Source organism: Rhinoderma darwinii, chromosome 1 (assembly GCF_050947455.1).
Source record: "Rhinoderma darwinii isolate aRhiDar2 chromosome 1, aRhiDar2.hap1, whole genome shotgun sequence".
Taxonomy (NCBI): domain Eukaryota; kingdom Metazoa; phylum Chordata; class Amphibia; order Anura; family Rhinodermatidae; genus Rhinoderma; species Rhinoderma darwinii.
Genome location: NC_134687.1, coordinates 40,722,104 through 40,744,538, shown reverse-complemented (window position 1 = coordinate 40,744,538; position 22,435 = coordinate 40,722,104). Strand labels below are relative to the sequence as shown.

The 22,435-nt window shown below is 43.5% G+C and overlaps 1 protein-coding gene across 1 annotated transcript in view; it reads right to left on the bottom strand.

Annotated features, from left to right (window-relative positions):
* Positions 1-3,465: 3,465 nt before the first annotated feature.
* EVC2 (EvC ciliary complex subunit 2) overlaps positions 3,466-22,435 on the bottom strand; it is a 156,944-nt gene continuing 137,974 nt past the window's right edge. The window contains exons 21-22 of the mRNA XM_075849035.1: positions 19,440-19,541; positions 3,466-3,825 (exon numbers count right to left, since the gene is read on the bottom strand). Coding sequence (XP_075705150.1) covers positions 3,576-3,825; positions 19,440-19,541 — 352 coding nt within the window. The 3' untranslated portion in view covers positions 3,466-3,575. The remainder of the gene's footprint in view (positions 3,826-19,439; positions 19,542-22,435) is intronic.

Sequence of the window (22,435 nt, the reverse complement as noted above, 5' to 3'; positions counted from 1 at the left end):
TAATGTATTTCCCCTCCACTCAACTTTTTATGTTGTTTAAATTCTATAAGTAAACTGTAAAGTGATGATCAAAGGTGGCAGAACTTTTAAATCCAATTTGATTTAATATTGTTACACAACATAATAATAACTGGTTTTCTATGTCAGGACAAAACATCCATGTCCAGCTGTGTCTCTCTTTGATGCCACTTATGTCTTCTTTAGAAGAGAAGCCTTTTATAAATAACAACAGGAGGAAATGTTTGCAGGTAATGTGATTTTTAGATGAGGTCTCTCTCTCTGGCTCAGCGTCTCCAGTGTTAGAACCATCTGTGCTCTTCTATAATTTAGTTATTCTGTCATTTGAAGAAATTTGAAGGTTCTGTTAAATTAAAAAAACGTTTTTACCTTCAGAACTCACTGTCAAAAACTATTATAAGTCTGCTGCCGACTATAAAAGTCTAAGAATGTTCTAGCACAAAAGTAACTAAAGAAACCCCTCCAGCAGGAAGACAGGGACCCACATTTAGTAATAATGGAATATTCTGCGCCAATGATTTTCTCTTTCTGCCTGTTATGAGCAGCCGTACATTTGCACCAGTAATTTGCTTCTTTTTTTAATCTTTGTCTTTGATAAGCGAGTCAAAAAAGTACATTTATAGCTTGACCATGCCCATATTTCGCAGCTGTTTTCTTTTTAGAGTAAAAAGACAAATGTCGTAAATTTTTGCACAAATTTGGTGCAATTTTAGATGTGACTTTTTAACCTATGCCAAAACCAGACATAAACTGAATAATAAATGTGGGTCTGTAAGAATGTGGGGATAATCCCCATCCTTAAAGAGAACCTGTCATCTGCCCAAAAAACTGTTTTTCTTATTGCAGGCGCCTCACAGATTCTGCCACTTTTTTTTTTCTTCTAGCCCCCACTTTTGTGGAGATATGGGTGCCGTTAGTTCTGGTGTCCGATTTGCAAATGAGGCATTTGACTGTCAAGTGGGCGGGTAACAACTGTCACCTGATAAAGGGTAACTGCCCACTTGACAGTCAAAGGCCTCATTTGCATATCTGAAACCAGAACTAACTAATGGCCCCGATAACAGGAAAGGTAGGAGCTAGAAGAAAAAAGAAAAAGCATCAGAATTTGTGAGGCACCTGTAATCTAATTGAGATGTCAACTGCAGTTTCTTGGACAGGTGGCAGGTCCTCTTTAAATGCAGACATAACAGAATGTAGAGCTTATTTTAATGTATCGTACCAGAGTCTGGTGTGTTTATGTTGTTTACCTTGTCTGTAAGTGCAATGTTCTGGTGCTGAGTGGCAGGACCTGGAGTTCAGTGGGTCCAGGAACATTGGCAGGTGATGGGCATAAACCGCCTGATGTGTGCAAGTGTTCGCTGTGTATTGGTGGGTGATGAGCAGGAGCCTTCCAACGAAGCAGTTAAACAAGCAGCCTTAGTAGCCTTGAAAAAGGGAGTAAAATCTGTAGAGAGGGCGTCCCCTGCATCACGGAAGAGTGCCAAAGACTCTGTCCTACTGAGTTTAACTGCCTGACTTAACAGCAAAGTATAACGACTGTACCTCTCTGCTAAGAAGAGTTCATTTTTGTTGCTGTGTTCATGTGAGAGTGCAACACCAGCTTGAGTGAAAAGACTTTGTTTGCCATTATCCTGGTCTCCATTCCACCTTTCCGCAACTACCCTGTACATTCAGCCTTACACCCCCAGACCCGACATTACAGGCCATTGCCCTTTGGATGGTTCAGAATCTCCTCTTAAGCCATTTAATTAATTCTTTTATTTTAGAAATGTTTTTAAAGTTTAGCAAAAAATGGAAAAATCAGAGGACTATAAGCAGTTGCCAAGCTTTCACTGAAAGGGCTAAGACATAAAATATATAAATATACACACGCGCGCACACACACACACACACACACACACACACACTAAGAAATGGGTAAGGTCCCCCTTTAATAGACAGGGAGATATTCATACACTAAGTGTCACGATCTGTGGGTATGTAGACCCACTAGGCCGCACCGCTGTAGCAGCTGGCCAAACAACAGTGTACCAAGTCTATACAAAGTGCAAGCACAAGGGTACCTGTAATAGTCCAGACAGTAGGAGAGACTAAGGCACAGATGGCACTTTGCAAAACGTGGCAGGAGGTACCAGGCGTGGCAGATGATACCAGACGTGGTGTAAGACAGGAGGCGTAGCAGACGGAACAACACGACTCCAACACTAGAGAGGGCACAGCAACAAATACAGCACAGAATACAGGTAGCAGGGCATGGGAACAGGATACGACTAAGGGACCATTTGCAAGACTAACAGAGGAATACAAACAACGCTCAGGTAAGGAGTGAAAGGGCAGGCACCCTTTAGTAGTCCTGGATGATTAGGGCTAATTAGAACTTATTTTCATGTGCGCGCACTGGCCCTTTAAGGCCGGGTACGAGCGTGTGTGCGTACCCTACTGGACACTGCAGAGCGGAAGGGAGTGCTGCCGTCTCCTGGGGAGGAGATGCGGGCCAGCACTCTCAGATCCATGGCCGTGGCCGTCGAGGGGTGAGTCAGAATGACGGTCCGCGGCCGTTACACTAAGTAATTGCAATAAATTGGCAACAACACCTTTATTAAAATGTTCAGAAAAACTTCTCTTCAACTGCAGCCAGTGTTTAGCTGCCACAAGGACCAGGAAACTGCAGGAGCAGCAAGGATTTTTAAAGGTAAGTAAATCATTTTTTTTGTTATTTTAACACATCCAGATTTAAACATTTGTTTGAAAGTCAGGAAAACACCTTTAAAGAAGTCCAGTCACTTCTCCTGACATGTCTGTTTTTAGTAAATAATTGAATTCCCCATGTAACACCCATTCTGGAACATTTCTTCTTAGAACTGTGCCGTTCCTCTGTTATTCCTTTTGGAAACTTATGAATAAATTGACAACTGGGGGTTACCAGTTTAGTTTCTGTCCTTACACAGACTGATACGGTCTAATCAGTGCTCACAGAGTGTGATTGTGTAGGGATACGCCAATTTGACAAGGAAAATGGTAACGCCTAGCTGTCAATTTTCTTCATAAACTTTTAGGAGGGATAGCAGAGGACCAGCACCACGCAGAATTCTAGGAAGAGGTGCTCCAGAATTGTTATTTCATTGGGGGGGGGGGGGTATGTATCAAAACAGGCATGTCAGGACAAGTGACAGGCCCTCTTTCAATGGTTCCATTCTATGGTCAGTGCGACCACCCAGACCTTTTGAACGCAACTCCGTGAATTACTCTGGACTGCAGTTAAATTGGAAAATCTTGCAACAAAAAGTGCGTGTGTAGCCCTGAGCTCACTGACTACAAATAAAGACATGTACGTTGAATTAGTCAGGTTGTCTTGGTATTGTAACATACAAAATATTCACACCTGTGCAATCAAGATATTCCAATACACTCGGCATTTACATCATTCATGTACAATTTTAATCAGGTTTTCAATATGTACATATTTATTTACAAAAAAACTCTTCATTGCTTAAAAGACAATAATATATTGCATAAATATTAGAAAAAAAATTAAATATTTCACTTTTTCATTCTCACTAGGTAGACACAGCACTGGACTTCTTGGAATTTAGGAAGTTTCGCTTCTTCTTGGGCTGAGACGGGGGAGTAGGAGAGACATTGGGAGCACGAAAAATAAAGAGTTTTTCTCCGGTATTTGAGACATTTAATACTTCTGCACTTCCAAACTGGTCAGAGCCAGGACCAGCCTGCAGGAGCTTGGAGAGACTGTCCGAGTGTGAAAATGAGACACGCTTCACAGGTCGCAATCTCTTCTTTTTCAGGATGCTGAAACACAACGGATCAAAAGATTCAAGTAAAATTCACGTTCCAGAACAACCAGCAAATATTTCAGATCTACTAAAAAATAGAAACAACTAAAGTACATGTAATCTGCACATAGGGGTCCTCAAAAATGTCCGTATAAAGATTAGTATTGGTGTCAAAGATTCAAAGTTATATATGCCCTATTATAGACCCCTACTATGAACCAGAGGGGAGAGATGTTGACAATCAGCGGCTCTCCCGCTGCTGGACTTCAGCTGTCCATGTGCTACAAAGACAGCCATTCTTAATAGTACATTTCTCCTGCAGCATCTACTGCAGTTTCAATGGGTCAACATTTAGTCAATATTCTCACTGCTGTTATCCAGAACCACCATATAGCCCACATTTTCATTGTTAGTACCCAGAGGTATGCAGCCAACATTCTCAGTGCTAGTATACAGCCATCATACAGCCATCATTCTCACTGCTAGTATTCAGGGCCATCATACAGCCATCATTCTCACTGCTAGTATACAGAACCATCATACAGCCATCATTCTCACTGCTAGTATACAGAGCCATAATACAGCCATCATTCTCACTACTAGTATACAGAGCCATCATACAGCCATCATTCTCAGTGCTAGTATACAGCCATCATACAGCCATCATTCTCACTGCTAGTATACAGAGCCATCATACAGCCATCATTCTCACTGCTAGTATACAGAGCCATCATACAGCCATCATTCTCACTACTAGTATACAGAGCCATCATACAGCCATCATTCTCAGTGCTAGTATACAGCCATCATACAGCCATCATTCTCACTGCTAGTATACAGAGCCATCATACAGCCAACATTCTCAGTGCTAGTATACAGCCATCATACAGCCATCATTCTCACTGCTAGTATTCAGGGCCATCATACAGCCATCATTCTCACTGCTAGTATACAGAACCATCATACAGCCATCATTCTCACTGCTAGTATACAGAGCCATCATACAGCCATCATTCTCACTGCTAGTATACAGAGCCATCATACAGCCATCATTCTCACTGCTAGTATACAGAGCCATCATACAGCCATCATTCTCACTGCTAGTATACAGAGCCACCATACAGCCATCATTCTCACTGCTAGTATACAGAGCCATCATACAGCCATCATTCTCACTGCTAGTATACAGAGCCATCATACAGCCATCATTCTCACTGCTAGTATACAGAGCCATCATACAGCCATCATTCTCACTGCTAGTATCCAGAGCCATCATACAGCCATCATTCTCACGGCTAGTATCCAGAGCCATCATACAGCCATCATTCTCACTGCTAGTATACAGAGCCATCATACAGCCAACATTCTCACTGCTAGTATACAGAGCCATCATAAAGCCAACATTCTCACTGCTAGTATACAGAGCCATCATACAGCCATCATTCTCACTGCTAGTATACAGAGCCATCATACAGCCATCATTCTCACTGCTAGTAGCCAGAGCCACCATAAAGCCATCATTTTCACTGCTAGTATACAGAGCCATCATACAGCCATCATTCTCACTGCTAGTATCCAGAGCCATCATACAGCCAACATTCTCACTGCTAGTATCCAGAGCCATCATACAGCCATCATTCTCACTGATAGTATCCAGAGTCATCATACAGCCATCATTCTCACTACTAGTATACAGAGCCATCATACAGCCAACATTCTCAGTGCTAGTATCCAGAGCCATCATACAGCCCATCATTCTCACTGCTAGTAGCCAGAGCCACCATACAGCCATCATTCTCACTGCTAGTATACAGAGCCATCATACAGCCATCATTCTCACTGCTAGTATACAGAGCCATCATACAGCCAACATTCTCACTGCTAGTATCCAGAGCCATCATACAGCCATCATTCTCACTGATAGTATCCAGAGCCATCATACAGCTATCATTCTCACTGCTAGTACAGAGTCATCATACAGCCATCATTCTCACTGCTAGTATACAGAGCCATCATACAGCCAACATTCTCACTGCTAGTATACAGAGCCATCATTCTCACTGCTAGTATACAGAGCCATCATACAGCCAACATTCTGACTGCTAGTATCCAGAGCCATCATACAGCCATCATTCTCACTGATAGTATCCAGAGCCATCATACAGCCATCATTCTCACTGCTAGTACACAGAGTCATCATACAGCCATCATTCTCACTGCTAGTATACAGAGCCATCATACAGCCAACATTCTCACTGCTAGTATCCAGAGCCATTATACAGCCAACATTCTCATCGCTAGTACACAGAGCCATCATTCTCACTGCTAGTATCCAGAGCCATCAAACAGCCATCATTCTCACTGCTAGTATACAGATCCATCATACAGCCGTCATTCTCACTGCTAGTAGCCAGAGCCACCATACAGCCATCATTCTCACTGCTAGTATACAGAGCCATCATACAGCCAGCATTCTCACTGCTAGTATACAGAGCCATCATACAGCCAACATTCTCACTGCTAGTATCCAGAGCCATTATACAGCCAACATTCTCACTGCTAGTACACAGAGCCATCATTCTCACTGTTAGTATCCAGAGCCATCATACAGCCATCATTCTCACTGCTAGTATACAGATCCATCATTCTCACTGCTAGTATCCAGATCCATCATTCTCACTGCTAGTATACAGAGCCATCATACAGCCATCATTCTCACTGCTAGTATACAGAGCCATCATACAGCCAACATTCTCACTGCTAGTATACAGAGCCATCATTCTCACTGCTAGTATACAGAGCCATCATACAGCCATCATTCTCAATGCTAGTATACAGAGCCATCATACAGCCATCATTCTCACTGCTCGTATACTGAGCCATCATACAGCCATCATTCTCACTGCTAGTATACAGAGCCATCATACAGCCAACATTCTCACTGCTAGTATACAGAGCCATCATACAGCCAACATTCTCACTGCTAGTATACAGAGCCATCATACAGCCAACATTCTCACTGCTAGTATACAGAGCCATCATACAGCCAACTATCTCACTGCTAGTATACAGAGCCATCATACAGCCAACAATCTCACTGCTGTTATCTAGAGCCATCATTCTCGCTGCTAGTAGCCAGAGCTATCATACTGCCAACATTCTCACGGCTAGTATACAGAGCCATCATTCTCACTGCTAGTATACAGAGCCATCATACAGCCATCATTCTCAATGCTAGTATACAGAGCCATCATACAGCCATCATTCTCACTGCTCGTATACTGAGCCATCATACAGCCATCATTCTCACTGCTAGTATACAGAGCCATCATACAGCCAACATTCTCACTGCTAGTATACAGAGCCATCATACAGCAAACATTCTCACTGCTAGTATACAGAGCCATCATACAGCCAACATTCTCACTGCTAGTATACAGAGCCATCATACAGCCAACATTCTCACTGCTTGTACACAGAGCCATCATACAGCCAACATTCTCACTGCTAGTATACAGAGCCATCATACAGCCAACTATCTCACTGCTAGTATACAGAGCCATCATACAGCCAACAATCTCACTGCTGTTATCTAGAACCATCATTCTCGCTGCTAGTAGCCAGAGCTATCATACTGCCAACATTTTCACGGCTAGTATACAGAGCCATCATTCTCACTGCTAGTATACAGAGCCATCATACAGCCATCATTCTCAATGCTAGTATACAGAGCCACCATACAGCCATCATTCTCACTGCTCGTATACTGAGCCATCATACAGCCATCATTCTCACTGCTAGTATACAGAGCCATCATACAGCCAACATTCTCACTGCTAGTATACAGAGCCATCATACAGCAAACATTCTCACTGCTAGTATACAGAGCCATCATACAGCCATCATTCTCACTGCTAGTACACAGAGCCATCATACAGCCAACATTCTCACTGCTAGTATACAGAGCCATCATACAGCCAACTATCTCACTGCTAGTATACAGAGCCATCATACAGCCAACAATCTCACTGCTGTTATCTAGAGCCATCATTCTCGCTGCTAGTAGCCAGAGCTATCATACAGCCATCATTCTCACTGCTGGTAACCAGAACCATCATAAGGCCAACATTCTCACTGTTAGTATCCAGAACCATCATATAGCCAACATTTTGACCGTTAGTAGCCAGAGTCATCCTACAGCCAACATTCTCACTGATAGTATTCACAGCCATCATACAGCCAATATTCTCACTAGTATCCAGAGCCATCATACAGCCAATATTCTCACTAGTATCCAGAGCCATCATACAGCCACAATCTCACTGTTCGTATTTAGAGCCATCATACAGCCATAATTTTTACTGCTGGTATCTTGAGGTACCATACTGCCAACATTCTAAATGCTAGTATCCTGAGCCATAATCCAGCTAACATTATCACTGCTAGTATCTAGAGCCATCATTCAGATAAGATTCTCACTGCTGTTATCCAGAGCCATCATACAACCAACATTCTTCCTGCTAGTATCCAGAGCCATCACAGAGATTCTCACTTATGTAATCTAGAGTCGTCATACGGCCAACATTCTTACTGCTAGTATCCAGAGGTCTCATACTGCCAACATTCTTAGGCCTTGTTCACATGGCGTGTATTTAACGCCCTTTTGAAATCAATGGGAAAACGCATTGAAGTGCATACAACGCGTTTTTTAAACACATGAGCGTAAAAAAAATAAACTGTGTTGTGTAAATAAAGAAGCGTCAGGTCAACTCTTGATGGTCCCAAAAATGCACCTATTCCCATAGACAACGTAATTACAGGCCCAAAAAAGCGGTAAAACTGCGTCAAAAACGCCTGCACTTTAAAAAGCACTTTGCAAAAACGCTAGCGTTTATGATGCATTTACACATAGTTGTTTTTTTTAGCACCGTGTGAACAAGGCCTTACTGCTAGTATCCGGAGGTATCATACAGCCAACATTCTCACTGCTATCATCTAGAGCCATTATACAACCAACATTCGACTACGAGTATTCAGAGGTATTATAGAGAAAAGACTCTCACTTATGTAATCTAGAGCCATCATTCTTACTGTTAGTATCCAGAGGTATCATAGAGAAAACACTCACTTATGTAATCTAGAGCCATCTACAGAAATCATTTTTACGGCTAGTATCCAGAGGTATCATACTGCTAACATTTCTCACTGCTAGTATCCAGAGGTATTATACAGACAACATACTCACTACTCATATCCAAAACCATCAAACATTTCCCAAAAGCCAGAAATTAGTATCCGCTTGTCGATTAGCCCGATTTGTAATTTAAATGAGGCTAATCCATCCTGAACGCGTGAACATTCTGACTACAGGCATCCAAATCCCGAATATATCTAATATACCCAGTGTTATAATCCAAAACCATCATACATCAACAGTCTTGCTGTTGGTGATAAAGCCAATGTTGTCACTACTGAAATACAGAACTCCCATTGATGGTGTTGAGATCACTCTCTACGGTTAGTTATAGTTTCAATTTAGATCTATTTAACTACATGTAATGTGCATCCTATAATTTCACTGCTGGGATCTAGGGTCGTATATGCCCAATAAATCATTCCACGGTGGTCAATGTTACACTTGTGGAATGCATCACTGATGGTAACTAGCCCTCTGAAGGCAGTATAGTTACTATAACCCTTTCTATTAAATAACAAAATAAAGAATCTAGAAAACTTCTTCGTCCGCGCCCTAAAGTGTCAGTGGTTTCATATTGCTGCTACTGATAAGGAGCTACTGAGACTGCACCTACCACACCAATAGATGAATCTGCCTACACTTGCTAATGGAGGGAATACACACTCCACATCAAATTATGTCTCTACACATTACTGTTCTTCCTTCCGCTATATTTGATGCCACAGAGAGTAAAAATGTATCCTAAGAATGATTTTTTTCAAATGTAACTTTAAAAAATACGGTACTTAACTAGTTTAAGGGGTAGTTACTTTCTCATATATTTCCTTATTTTTTGTTGCTTTTATTACAGCTACATATTCCATAGCTCATTAGTCCCTGTCCCCACTGGAACTAACAATCTATTTCCCCTATCTCACACAGTAGGAACAATATTATAGATAGCCAATTTATCTGTGGTGATTAAAGGGGTTTTACGAGCTTATGAAAAACACAGAAAAGTACCTGTTTGTGTCTGACTGCTCACCAGATGATGCCACATAGCTCAGAAGTAGTTATTTTTCATTGTGTTGCCCATCTCTGTATAGCGCTATTGTTTTCATCTTGCTAGGGCTTGATATGGGTGAGTTTTCCATGTAAAGGACTACAGTTACCATGATTCCTCTCTCCTCTTACAGACATTGCCTATATTTACAGCTGCCTGCATGCCCCTCTATTGCAAGGTGTAAGGTGTAATTACTTACTGGCTGCTACTGAGACACAGCTCTGCTGTTCTGCTGCTAGACTCTGCACTATCTGCTGTCCAGCATGTGAAACAAGATCCACCCAGACACGGGGAGAGCAGGGAGCAATGGTGATAAGAGGCATGTGAAGAGGAGCATGGTCATGCGACTGCATGTGAGACTGGCTTACAGAGGCATTTCAGCTAAGTACAGTAATCAGTAAGTGTCACCATCTGCTCACAATTTTTATGCATTGAGGCTTGTAATACATTGAGGCTTTGTATACTAGGAAAAAGAAAGAGAAAATCCAGCGCTGTGTTTGATTAAAAAGGAAAATTGTTCCCAATTTTATTGAAAAAATAGTTAAAAGTTACACGGAGACGCAGTCTCAAGGTGTATATATAGCGGGCTGGATGACCTTGGCCTACGCGTTTCGAGCAAGCGTGTTGCTCTTAATCATGGCAAAAAGGATAACTTTTAACTATTTTTTCAATAAAATTGGGAACAATTTTCCTTTTTAATCAAACACAGCGCTGGATTTTCTCTTTCTTTTTCCTGATATACCTACCGCTGGCCGTAGCGGGGATCCGTGCGAGGTGTCTGGAGACGCAACTACTGGTGAGCTGGAGGTCTCCTCCTTTCTTTACTATAATCAGCTTTGTATACTACTGTATACTGATGTATTTATTTCTTCGCATATGACATGTACACATTGCCTGTTACCTATACCCCTATATACTTCTGAATTTGTTTGAGTCTATCTACTATATATTTATTTGACACATGTCCATATGCAGCTTTGTAGTCTTCAGCACGAAGCACTATTTATGATGGCTACTCATGATGATACATAGACCAGTTGCCTTTTTAAAATGTGCTTTATATGTTAATAAAGATTTTTTTATTTTGTTTCGATATTGTTGTGCTTTGTCCCATTATTCTGTAGGTTTATACACTTTGGTTAAAAAGGGATGCACCATCTACTGGTCCTTATGTAGTTGCATGAGTTGATTTATAACTATCGTTATAGTTGTATACCATTGAATGCTTGTGTTATCTATATGTTAGCACCTTTAGTTCAGTTTAGTGGAATCGTACGGGAACCATGCCCTTCGGTCACAAAACATGTTAAAATGCGGCCATATAACAATTGGCTTAGGAGAACAGTAACATTCAGAATCCAATTCATGAATAGCAAAATTACAATGTGTTGTCTGTTACGTTTGTTGTAACTATAAGCGATTCAGAGGTAGCAGTCACTTCCGTGCCCTGGTGCCTGAGAGGGTCCATAGGCTCCTCTGCCACATAAGGAGACACCAAAGAGCTTTGTTGGACTATCATAAAGGTGCTTTGCTGTGGCCCAGACTGTCGGGTGACTGACATACTTCATACCTTAGCAGTGTTGTGCCATCGCTGTGGCTACGTACGGCATAGACTACCACATAGCACTAATAACCTGAAATCCTGTTTAAGTTGCATATTTAAAAGCACACAAGTAAATCCATCGTCTGTGTACTTTAAGCATAGAAAAACTGTCAGGATACAACAGAATTGAATCAAACAGAGTACTTTATGCATTTTCAAGCGTACAGACAAATCATTTTACTATGGCTGCTTTTATGTGAACTGACAACTTATTAAATCTTTTAAAAGGGAAATGTGAATTAGGCCTGGATGAACTAGACAGAAATGCATATAAGACATTGCTAGGAAGGAACAGATAATTCAAAGACAGATTCCCCTAACAAAAGAACAGCTATCTATGCACGGCCAGCTTCTAAACAGATTTCTTGGGTGCGATTTAATGGGATAGGTCTTTTTACCATCTTCATTTAAGTCCTTTTTTGCCATGTTGACCTAATTGGGGATGCACGTTCCTAAAGGGGAGCTCATGACTGAAAGGTATCCTGGACACGACTGTATCACAGTTATATTGAAGCTATCTGTATTTGAATTTCTATCTGTATTTAAAAGCTGCTAATTCTCGAAATTGAAAATTCCATAGGTATGGGGGGGGGGGCACAAAAGAGCATATTTCCAGTTGAGGTCTTGAAAGTTATATATCACTAGCTATAGGCAATGCTATGATTAGTGGTATATATATATTATTGTTCTTAAGCAACAGTGACCTCATAATTGTAATTGGAGCAGATCTGTGTGTTGGTTGATCCTTATTAGTCAACCAGTACACATATTAAATGATGTATTGGCCTGCCATATCACCTCCTGTATTTTAGGAATCCTTGCGGACTTCCAGTTACGGACTATGGTCTTTTGTGCCACACTTTAAAGGGAATGTGTCATCAGAAAATGCTTAAATCAAGTTTTTATGTTAAATATATTTAAGAATTTTCGGTTTATTTTTTTATATTTTCTATGTCATTATCTTCAGGGTGGGCCATTTATATGGATACACCTAAATAAAATGGGAATGGTTGGTGATATTAACTTCCTGTTTGTGGCACATTAGTATATGGGAGGGGGGAAACTTTTCAGTCTGGGTGTTGACCATGGCGGCCATCTTGAAGTCGGCCATTTTCTATCCAACTTTAGTTTTTTCAATGGGAAGAGGGTCATGTGACACATCAAACTTATCGAGAATTTCACAAGAAAAACAATGGTGTGCTTGGTTTTAACGTTACTTTATTCTTTCATGAGTTATTTACAAGCTTCTCTTTGTTTACAGCCATTGACATGTCGCAGAGGTTAACACGTGAGGAGCGGATAGAAATTGTGTTGATGTCTGGTGAACGCAGTACCCGGGTCATTGCAGAAGATTTCAATGCAAGACACCCTACCAGACCACCCATCTCCCATGCTACAGTTTGCAAACTGCTTGCCAAGTTTCGTGAAACTGGTTCAGTGTTGGATTTGCCCAAATGTGGGCGCATGAAAACTGTCACTAATGAAGAAACATCAGTGGCTGTCCTAGCTTCATTCAGCAAGAACCCACAGTGTAGCACTCGCCGCATGTCACTGGAGAGTGGCATCAGTTGAACATCCCTTCGGCGGATATTAGCTACTCACAAATGGCACCCTTACAAACTCCAGCTGCTGCAGCATCTCAACGAGGATGACCCAGATCGGCGCACTGAATTTGCAGAATGGGCAAAACAAAAATTGGAACAGGACCCTCAGTTTACACAGAACATTTTGTTCAGTGATGAGGCAAACTTTTATGTGAATAGTGAAGTTAAAAACAAAACCACCGCTATTGGTCTGACACTAACCCACATTGTATAGATCCCTCCAAGACTGTTGGAACACAAAAATTGATGGTATGGTGTGGTATATGGGGTACAAAGATAGTGGGGCCATTCTTCATCAATGGAAACCTCAAGGCCACGGGATATCTGAAATTGCTACATGATGATGTGTTTCCCTCTTTATGCACTGAAGCTGGCACGTTCCCTGAGTTTTTCCAGCAAGATGGTGCAACACTACATTATGGGTGTCAGGTCCGAGCATTCCTAGATTAACAGTTTCCTGGAAAGTGGATTGGTCGTCGTGGGCCAGTTGAATGGCCCCCTAGGTCTCCCGATCTGACCCCCTTAGACTTTTATCTTTGGGGTAATCTGAAGGCAATTGTCTATGCTGTGAAGATACGAGATGTGCAGCAACTGACACTACGGATACTGGACGCCTGTGCTAGCATTTCTTCTGCGGTGTTGCCATCAGTGTGTGAATAGTGGGAGAAAAGGGTTACATTGACAATCCAACACAATGGGCAGCACTTTGAACACATTTTATAAGTGGTCAGAAACTTGTAAATAACTCATGAAAGAATAAAGTAACGTTAAAACCAAGGACACCATTGTTTTTTATGTGAAATTCTCGATAAGTTTGATGTGTCACATGACCCTCTTCCCATTGAAAAAACTAAAGTTGGATACAAAATGGCCACCTTCAAAATGGCCGCCATGGTCAACACCCAGCTTGAAAAGTTTCCCCCCTCCCATATACTAATGTGCCACAAACAGGAAGTTAATATCACCAACCATTCCCATTTTATTTAGGTGTATCCATATAAATGGCCCACCCTGTATATTAAAAAATAATCCTAACATCTTGCAGTTCTCACTCTGGCCACTGAGCCTCACTATAGACTGACACTTCCTGTTCTGTAGCGATCACTTCTCAGCAGTCATTTCATTATCATTACAGGCAGGATTACACTGACAGGTAACACCTGTATATAGATAACACAGGATCCAGCATTCAGGGGCGTAACTAGGAAAGACTGGGCCCCATAGCAAACTTTTGACTGGGGCCCCCCCTCCCCTGGGTGTCACACAAACCCCCCTTGTAGATAGTGCCTTTTTTACAGCCCCCCCTGTAGATAACGCCATACAGCCCCCTCTGTAGATATCTACAAAGGGGGCTGTATGGCGCTATCTACAGGGGGGCTGTATGGCGCTATCCACAGGGGGACTGTATGGCGTTATCTACAGAGGGGGCTGTATGGCGCTATCTACAGGGGGGCTGTATGGCGTTATCCACAGGGGGGGCTGTATGGCGTTATCTACAGGGGGGACTGTATGGCGTTATCTACAGGGGGACTGTATGGCGTTATCTACAGGGGGGACTGTATGGCGTTATCTACAGGGGGTCTGTATGGCGTTATCTATAGGGGGTCTGTATGGCGTTCCCTACAGGGGGGGTCTGTAGGGAACGCCATAAAGCCCCCCCCTGTAGGGAACACCATACAGCCCCCCCTGTAGGGAACGCCATACAGCTCCCCCCTGTAGGGAACACCATACAGCTCCCCCCTGTAGGGAACGCCATACAGCCCCCCCTGTAGGGAACGCCATACAGCCCACCCTGTAGGAAACGCCATACAGCCCCCCCTGTAGGAAACGCCATACAGCCCCCCCCCCTGTAGGGAACGCTATACAGCCCCCCCTGTAGGGAACGCCATACAGCCCCCCCTGTAGGGAACGCTATACAGCCCCCCCCCCTGTAGGGAACGCCATACAGCCCCCCCTGTAGGGAACGCTATACAGCCCCCCCTGTAGGTAACGCCATACAGCGTCCCCAACCCCCCAAAAAACTGCGACCTACAGTGTGTCCTACTAAAAGACATGTATCCCCTCTCCACAGGATAGGGGATACATGTGTGATCGCTGGCATTGATAGGGAGAACGGGGGACTCTGACTTTCGGCGTCTGCGCAGCTCAATAAAAATGAAACGAGCGCTGGTCACGCATGTGCACAAGCGCGACCGACGCTCCATTCATTTCTACGGAGCTGCTGTCGCAGACCCCGGAAGTCTGAGGTCTGTGATGGAGAACTTCAGGGGACTTTCAGTCCCCCATTCTCCCTATCAATGCCAGCGATCACACATGTATCCCCTATCCTGTGGATAGGGGATACATGTCTTTTGTTTAATCGCAGAGCGGGGAGATACCTCCCTGCTCTGCCGTAGTCGTGTTCAGTGGCGTCCCGCTGTAGCAGCCATAGCGGCTGCTAGCGGAGCCTCCGGCCATGGTGGGGGCCCGTGCCGGCGGGCGACACGGGCCCCAACATGCCGCGGGCCCCGTAGCAACCGCTACGGCTGCTATAGCGGTAGTTACGCCACTGCCAGCATTGACAATAGGTGATGGACACATCTCCCCTCCTCCCTCTTCCTACACAGTGACCTCTGCACAGGTCACAAACCATGCCTAGAAAACTCTCCCATAGAACTCAATTGGTCCCCTCCTGTTCACAGGTTTCTATGGTACATGTGGCTACTGAAACGCATATCTCTAAATGCTGTTAACAGCAGCTCAGGCAAGATGGCTGCCCCCATAATCATGTACGGAAAATAGAATAAAAAAATAAATAAAACCAAAAACCAACAATCAATGTGTTTCCCTATCTGGTTTTAATTAGGAAAAAAACCATAGGTGATACATTCCCTTTAACACGATTAGTACCACGCACCTCAAGTGAGACGGTATCAGTTCTTAGCTTAGAAATAGCAGGGTCAGTTCCGGCCGAGGATGAACATCTGGATCCACCAATCTTGAGATGACCTATAAAACTCCACCTTCCTGACCCCTTTCCATGTACCAATCTGACAGCACTCCACCACCAACAACTACTGTTAAAATAGACTATAACTATGGACTGCATTCTCCCGGCTTCACAGCTGACACTAAAACGGATCTACCCTGAGGGCTACCACCATTAAAGGCCATACTTCTTTGCCTGGGTTAATGAAGAATAAGGGATTATACACTTTACCACATTCTGGCACCCTATAAATACCATACATGCTATAAATAAGAGTGAGTGCTTGAAACATGTATGTCTTTCACTTGTACTGAAATACTTTTAGAGGATGTAAAATAACCAGTAGTTGAAGAAGAGGATTCCCCCATTGCCAGGGGCGTAGCTAGGGGGGGCAGGCGGGGCATGTGCCCCGGGCGCAGCTTAGAGGGGGGCGCCAGCGCCACCTCCTCCTGCACTATAATTGTACCTGTGTCTATAGAACACAGGTACAATTAGAAGCAATGAATGACCGGGCACGTTCCGTACCCAGCCATTCAACGCCTTTCCACGAGTGAAGCGACTGGTACCTTTTGTACCAGTGAAGCTTCCGTCGATGAAAGGCGCTGACTGACAGGGAAAATCATACTACCCAGCCAATCAGCTCCTTCCATAGACGCTGCGTTCAACCACCAGGAGACCTGCGCAGAAGACAGTAGGTCTCCATGGCTGCCGGACGGCGTGGGAGCGGGATTAAGGTGAGTTTGAATAGTTGTTTTTTTTAATTGTAATGAAAGTGTGGCTGTATCTACAAGGGGGACTTTATCTACGGGGGAGCTTTTTCACCGGGGGGGACTTTGTCTACACGGGGGGGGGGGGGGGGGCCTTTATCTACACTGGAGGACTTTATCTACGGGGGACTTTATCTACTAGGGGACTTTATCTACGGGGGGTGCTTTATCTGCGGAGGGGGGACTTTATCTACACGCGGGGGGCTTTATCTACAGGGGGTGTCTATCTACAGGGGGGCTATATACTGGGGTGGGCTATCTATGGAGCACCATATACAGGGGGGCTATATAGTATATAGCCCCCTGTAGATATAGCCCACCCCTGTATATAGCCCCCCTGTAGATATAGCCCTCCCCTGTAGATATAGCCCTCCCCTGTAGATATAGCCCACCCCTGTATATATAGCCCACCCCTGTAGATATAGCCCACCCCTGTAGATATAGCCCACCCCTGGATATAGCCCCCCTGTAGATATAGCCCCCCTGTAGATATAGCCCCCCAGTAGATATAGCCCACGCCTGTATATAGTCCCCCTGTAGATATAGCCCACCCCTGGATATAGCCCACCCCTGGATATAGCCCACCCCTGGATATAGCCCCCCTGTAGATATAGCCCCCCTGTAGATATAGCCCCCCTGTAGATATAGTCCCCCTGTAGATATAGCCCACCCCTGTATATAGTCCCCCTGTAGATATAGCCCACCCCTGTATATAGTATCCCACAAATAGCTCCCCTATAGTGCTCCACAGAAAGCCCACTCCTGTATATAGCCCCCTGTACATATAGTCCACCCCTGTATATAGTTCTTCCCAGATAGCCCACCCCTGTATACAGGGGTGGGCTATCTGTGGAGCACTATATACAGGGGTGGACTATCTAGTGGAGAACTATATACAGGGGTGGACTATATGTACAGGGGGGCTATATACAGGGATGGGCTATCTGTGAAACACTATATACAGGGGTGGGCTATATGTGGAGCACTATATACAGGGGTGGACTATCTAGTGGAGCACTATATACAGGGGTGGACTATATGTACAGGGGGGCTATATACAGGGATGGGCTATATGTGAAACACTATATACAGGGGTGGGCTATATGTGGAGCACTATATACAGGGGTGGACTATATGTGGAGCACTATATACAGGGGTGGGCTATATCTACAGGGGGGCTACATACAGGGGTGGGCTATATCTACAGGGGGTCTATATACAGGGGTGGGCTATCTGTAGAGCACTATATACAGGGGTGGGCTATATCTACAGGGGGCTATATACAGGGTTGGGCTATACGTGGAGCACTATATACAGGGCTGGGCTATATCTACAGGGGGCTATATACAGGGGTGGGGTATCTGTAGAGCACTATAGAGGGAGTTATTTGTGGGACACTATATACAGAGGTGGGCTATATGGGCGCACTATCTACAGGGGGCTCTATGGCAGGCACTATCTACAGGGGGCACAGTGTGTGTGTGGGACACGGTGTATGGTGCTATTATAATTAGAGGTGCAGTGTATGGCGCTATTATATTTAGGCGCATAGTGTGTGGTATAATGATAACTTTATATTTATTTATAGGTGTAGAAATGTTGGAAAAGTGAGAAGCTGAAGACATGTGAGCGGCAAACTGCAGAAATGGGCTGTGACTGGGAGAAGTCATCATAGAGGTCTGGACCGGATGGAGAAAAATAACTAGAATCTGAGACGTCACCGGTGAGTCACTTAATGTGAATGTTTATTCTGCCTCTAATCAGCACTGTAGTCACTGTATGATCTTCAGCGAGATGATGGGTGGTATGATTTATTTTTTGTGAAACAGCATCTCCCAGCATATCCTTACCATTGTTCGGGCCATGCTGGGAGCTGTAGTTTTACGCCGTACACACCTATACGGCAGGGGTTGCACTAAATTGAGCTGTATTTGTGCTGGTGCTGTATTTATGTACTGAGCTTGGTTCTGGGGCTGTATATATGTACTGAGCTTGGTTCTGGTGTTGTGTATAGAACCCTATTGCTTGTAAAATGTACAAATGTTTTTATGCTCACGTTACATAAAAAGAAATGGGGAAAAGAAATGACACGTCGATTGGTAGAGAAAACAAACACGGCGAGGGGGAAGGAGATGTCGGGAAAGAGGCTGGGGGTGGGGCGCCAAACTGAATCTTTGCCCCGGGTGCTGGAGAACCTAGCTACGCCTTTGCCCATTGCTTGTATCTTCTAAAACCAAAGCAGCTTTTTCACTGCACCTATGGACACCTTGTTGAAAAGTGATCTGATAAGTGGGTGCCAATCGTATAGTTATTATTTCCACATCCCGATATCTAAAGCCCCCCAGGGGACCGGGACACATAAGACACATTATCTGTATTGTGCTGATAAACAGCTTTATGAATAATGGATAATAAACCTGTTTATAAATCCTGCTACTTTGTTACTCACCTTCGCTTCTTCCTTGCAGATAATGGACTTTTGTCCTCGTCAGAGTTTACCAGAATTTCCCTGATCCTCTTCTCAATGACTGTCCACAGCTCCTGCTGTTTTCTGGAGTAGAAAATAGAAATAGGAATGAATGCTGCTTATATTTGTCACGAAGATCTGTCCTTCAGATAAATATCTAATCCTTATATACTGCACCCTACATTTATTGCTCGAGGTATAGAAGATTTATTCACCCCTGTAGTGTGCATTTTCAGGATAAGTCTTAAAAGATGAGCAGTTTAAAAGCTCTGCCGCCCCCCTGATGTTAGGTATTTACCCGGCAAACTCAAGTAATGCCGTGAGTAAAAATAAATGTTCAGTGATTAAAAAAGATACATGCCGTTTTTCAACTCTTTATTTTCTCCAAGGCATCTAAGATTAATCAACTTTGCAAATAGTCTTGATTAAAAAAAAATTGTTTTGTTCTGCGTATACAGCTCCTATGCGGACTTATGCGCCTCCATAATTACTAACAGTAAACAAACTATGCGTGTAAGATCCTGCAGTCATGTCTCTCTTCCAAACTGCTTCTTTTCTACTGTCGGCAAGTTAGGAAGAAAAAAAGCCAGATGGAAAGTTGTTTTCAAGCTGTATAAACATGCGTCAGCCATTACTGCGATGACCAGATGTTGCACTCTAGTGAATTGGATTTTATGACCCCATTCACACAGCATCTTAAAAACCTACTGAAGAAACTGGCACAACTGAATAGCAACATATTCTTCCAAACCAGATGCAAAAAGGAGAATCTTTTCCCCAAAGGCCTCATGATCAAGAATCCAACTGAATATACCTACAACACTCACTTTTCACAGAAACTTTGCTACAGATTATCTGAAAGACTGCGCAATCACTTTATTGGATTTTTTTACAAAAAGAAGAGAACCATCCAAAATAAGATTAATTCCCTAAATGATGCAATACAAGGACCTGGATCAAGTCTAACCAAGTAAGTATTAAAGGAATATCACAATAAGATACAACATCAACTTATCATCTGCAAACAAAAGAAACTCAACAGACAAGACAGCGGGTCTCAAAATACAAGAAGGAAAGCAAAATCCACATAACCATTGGATATACCATCCTCTGTTGTAAACCTCTCTCAGTATGAACCAATAAAAATGGAAATTAATGTTCTATCTAAAGGACTTACATTTTGTCCCACTAAACCACTTGACAGAGCCCAGTTTTGCAGTGACGTGGAGGAAGACTTCCGCAGATTGCGGCTGAAAGAAATATATTCTGACAAAACAGATATGACATTACAAGCTGGGATGGGAAAAGAAACATCAAGAAAGAAGACGACAAACTGGACCCCACACCCTGGATACAATCAAACTCTGGATTACTACATTGACTGCTTGAGAAAAAAGTTAATTCTGAGATCTTGGACCAACAGCACAAAGTAACACACAATCTCAGCATGGAGGAAAGAAACGCCACAAAATCACTAAAATCCAACATAGACATCATCATCATCATCATCATCAAACCCGCTGATAAAGGAGGCGCTGTAGTAATTCTGAATACATCGGATTACATCCAGGGGGCACACAGACAACTCTCAGACAAACAATACCACACCCTGCTTAAACACCCCCCCACCAAACAATACACAGAGGAGTTGTCCATATCATCAATAGCTTCAACGCTGTGTCAGACAATGTACCGGTCCTTATATCGGACAATCCCAGAATGGGTACATTCTAGATCAGAGGTCAAACACGCGGCCCGCATGCAGCCCCTGAAGTGGTCATCTACAGCCTGCTGACAACAGGAGAGCAGAGAGCAGGCCGAAGGAGGAGCGCCACACACACCCTCCTGTAGATAGTGCCATGCCACACACCCCACCCTGTGGACAGCGCTACACCCGCCTCTCTATAGATAGCTTCATTGGGGCTCCCTATAGGAGTGGAATCCCCAGCCAGTGCGCTCTGGTCGAGGATTGCGCTGATAAACGAGGCCTCTGATGTAACTGTCCATATATGGACAGACGTCAGTGGCTCTTCCAGGAGAAGAATCCCTTACAAAAAGTGCCGGCAACAATTTGGCTGGGGATTCCCCTCCTAGAGGGAGCCCCGATGGAGCTATCTATAGGGGGATATGTGTGGTACTATCTACAAAGGGGTGTGTGTGGCTCTATCTACAGAGTGCACTGTGGCATTATCTACAGAGGGCACTGTGGCATTATCTAAAGAGGGCACTGGGGAATTATCTAGCGGGTGCAATTACCTACAGAGGACTCTGTGGCATTATCTACAGAGGGCACTGTGGCATTATATAGGGGGGTGGCATTACTCACAGGGGGGATTGTGGCGGTAGCTACAGGGGGCACTGTGGCATTAGCTACAGTGGGCACTGTGGCATTATCTGCAGAGGGCGGCACTGGGGAATTATCTACAATGGGCGACACTGGGGAATTATCTACAAAGGGCGACACTAGGGAATTATCTACAAAGGGCGACACTGGGGAATTATCTACAAAGGGCGGCACTGGGGAATTATCTAGGGGGGTGTCAGTATCTACAGAGGGCACTGTGGCACTATCTAAAAAGTGGCTGCCCAATCTTGGCATTCTTATGTCTGCCAAACCCTGCCAACTGAGCATCCAGATTGCATTTGGCGACACTTAAACTGGAAAACTGATTGTTAAAATAAGCACGTGGAGTAGACTCGCAAGTTTCCGGTAAGTTTAAACATAGTGGTATTATTATAGTAATGTAGAATTGTTATAGTAATGTGGTATTACTATAGTAATGTAGTATTGTTATAGTGATGCAGTATTATTATAGTAATGTAGTATTGTTAGTGATGTAGTATTGCTAGTGATGTAGTATTATAGTAATGTAGTATTATTTTAGTAATGTAGTATTATTATAGTAATGTAGTATTGTTATAGTAATGTAGTATTGTTATAGTAATGTAGTATTGTTATAGTAATATAATGTAGTATA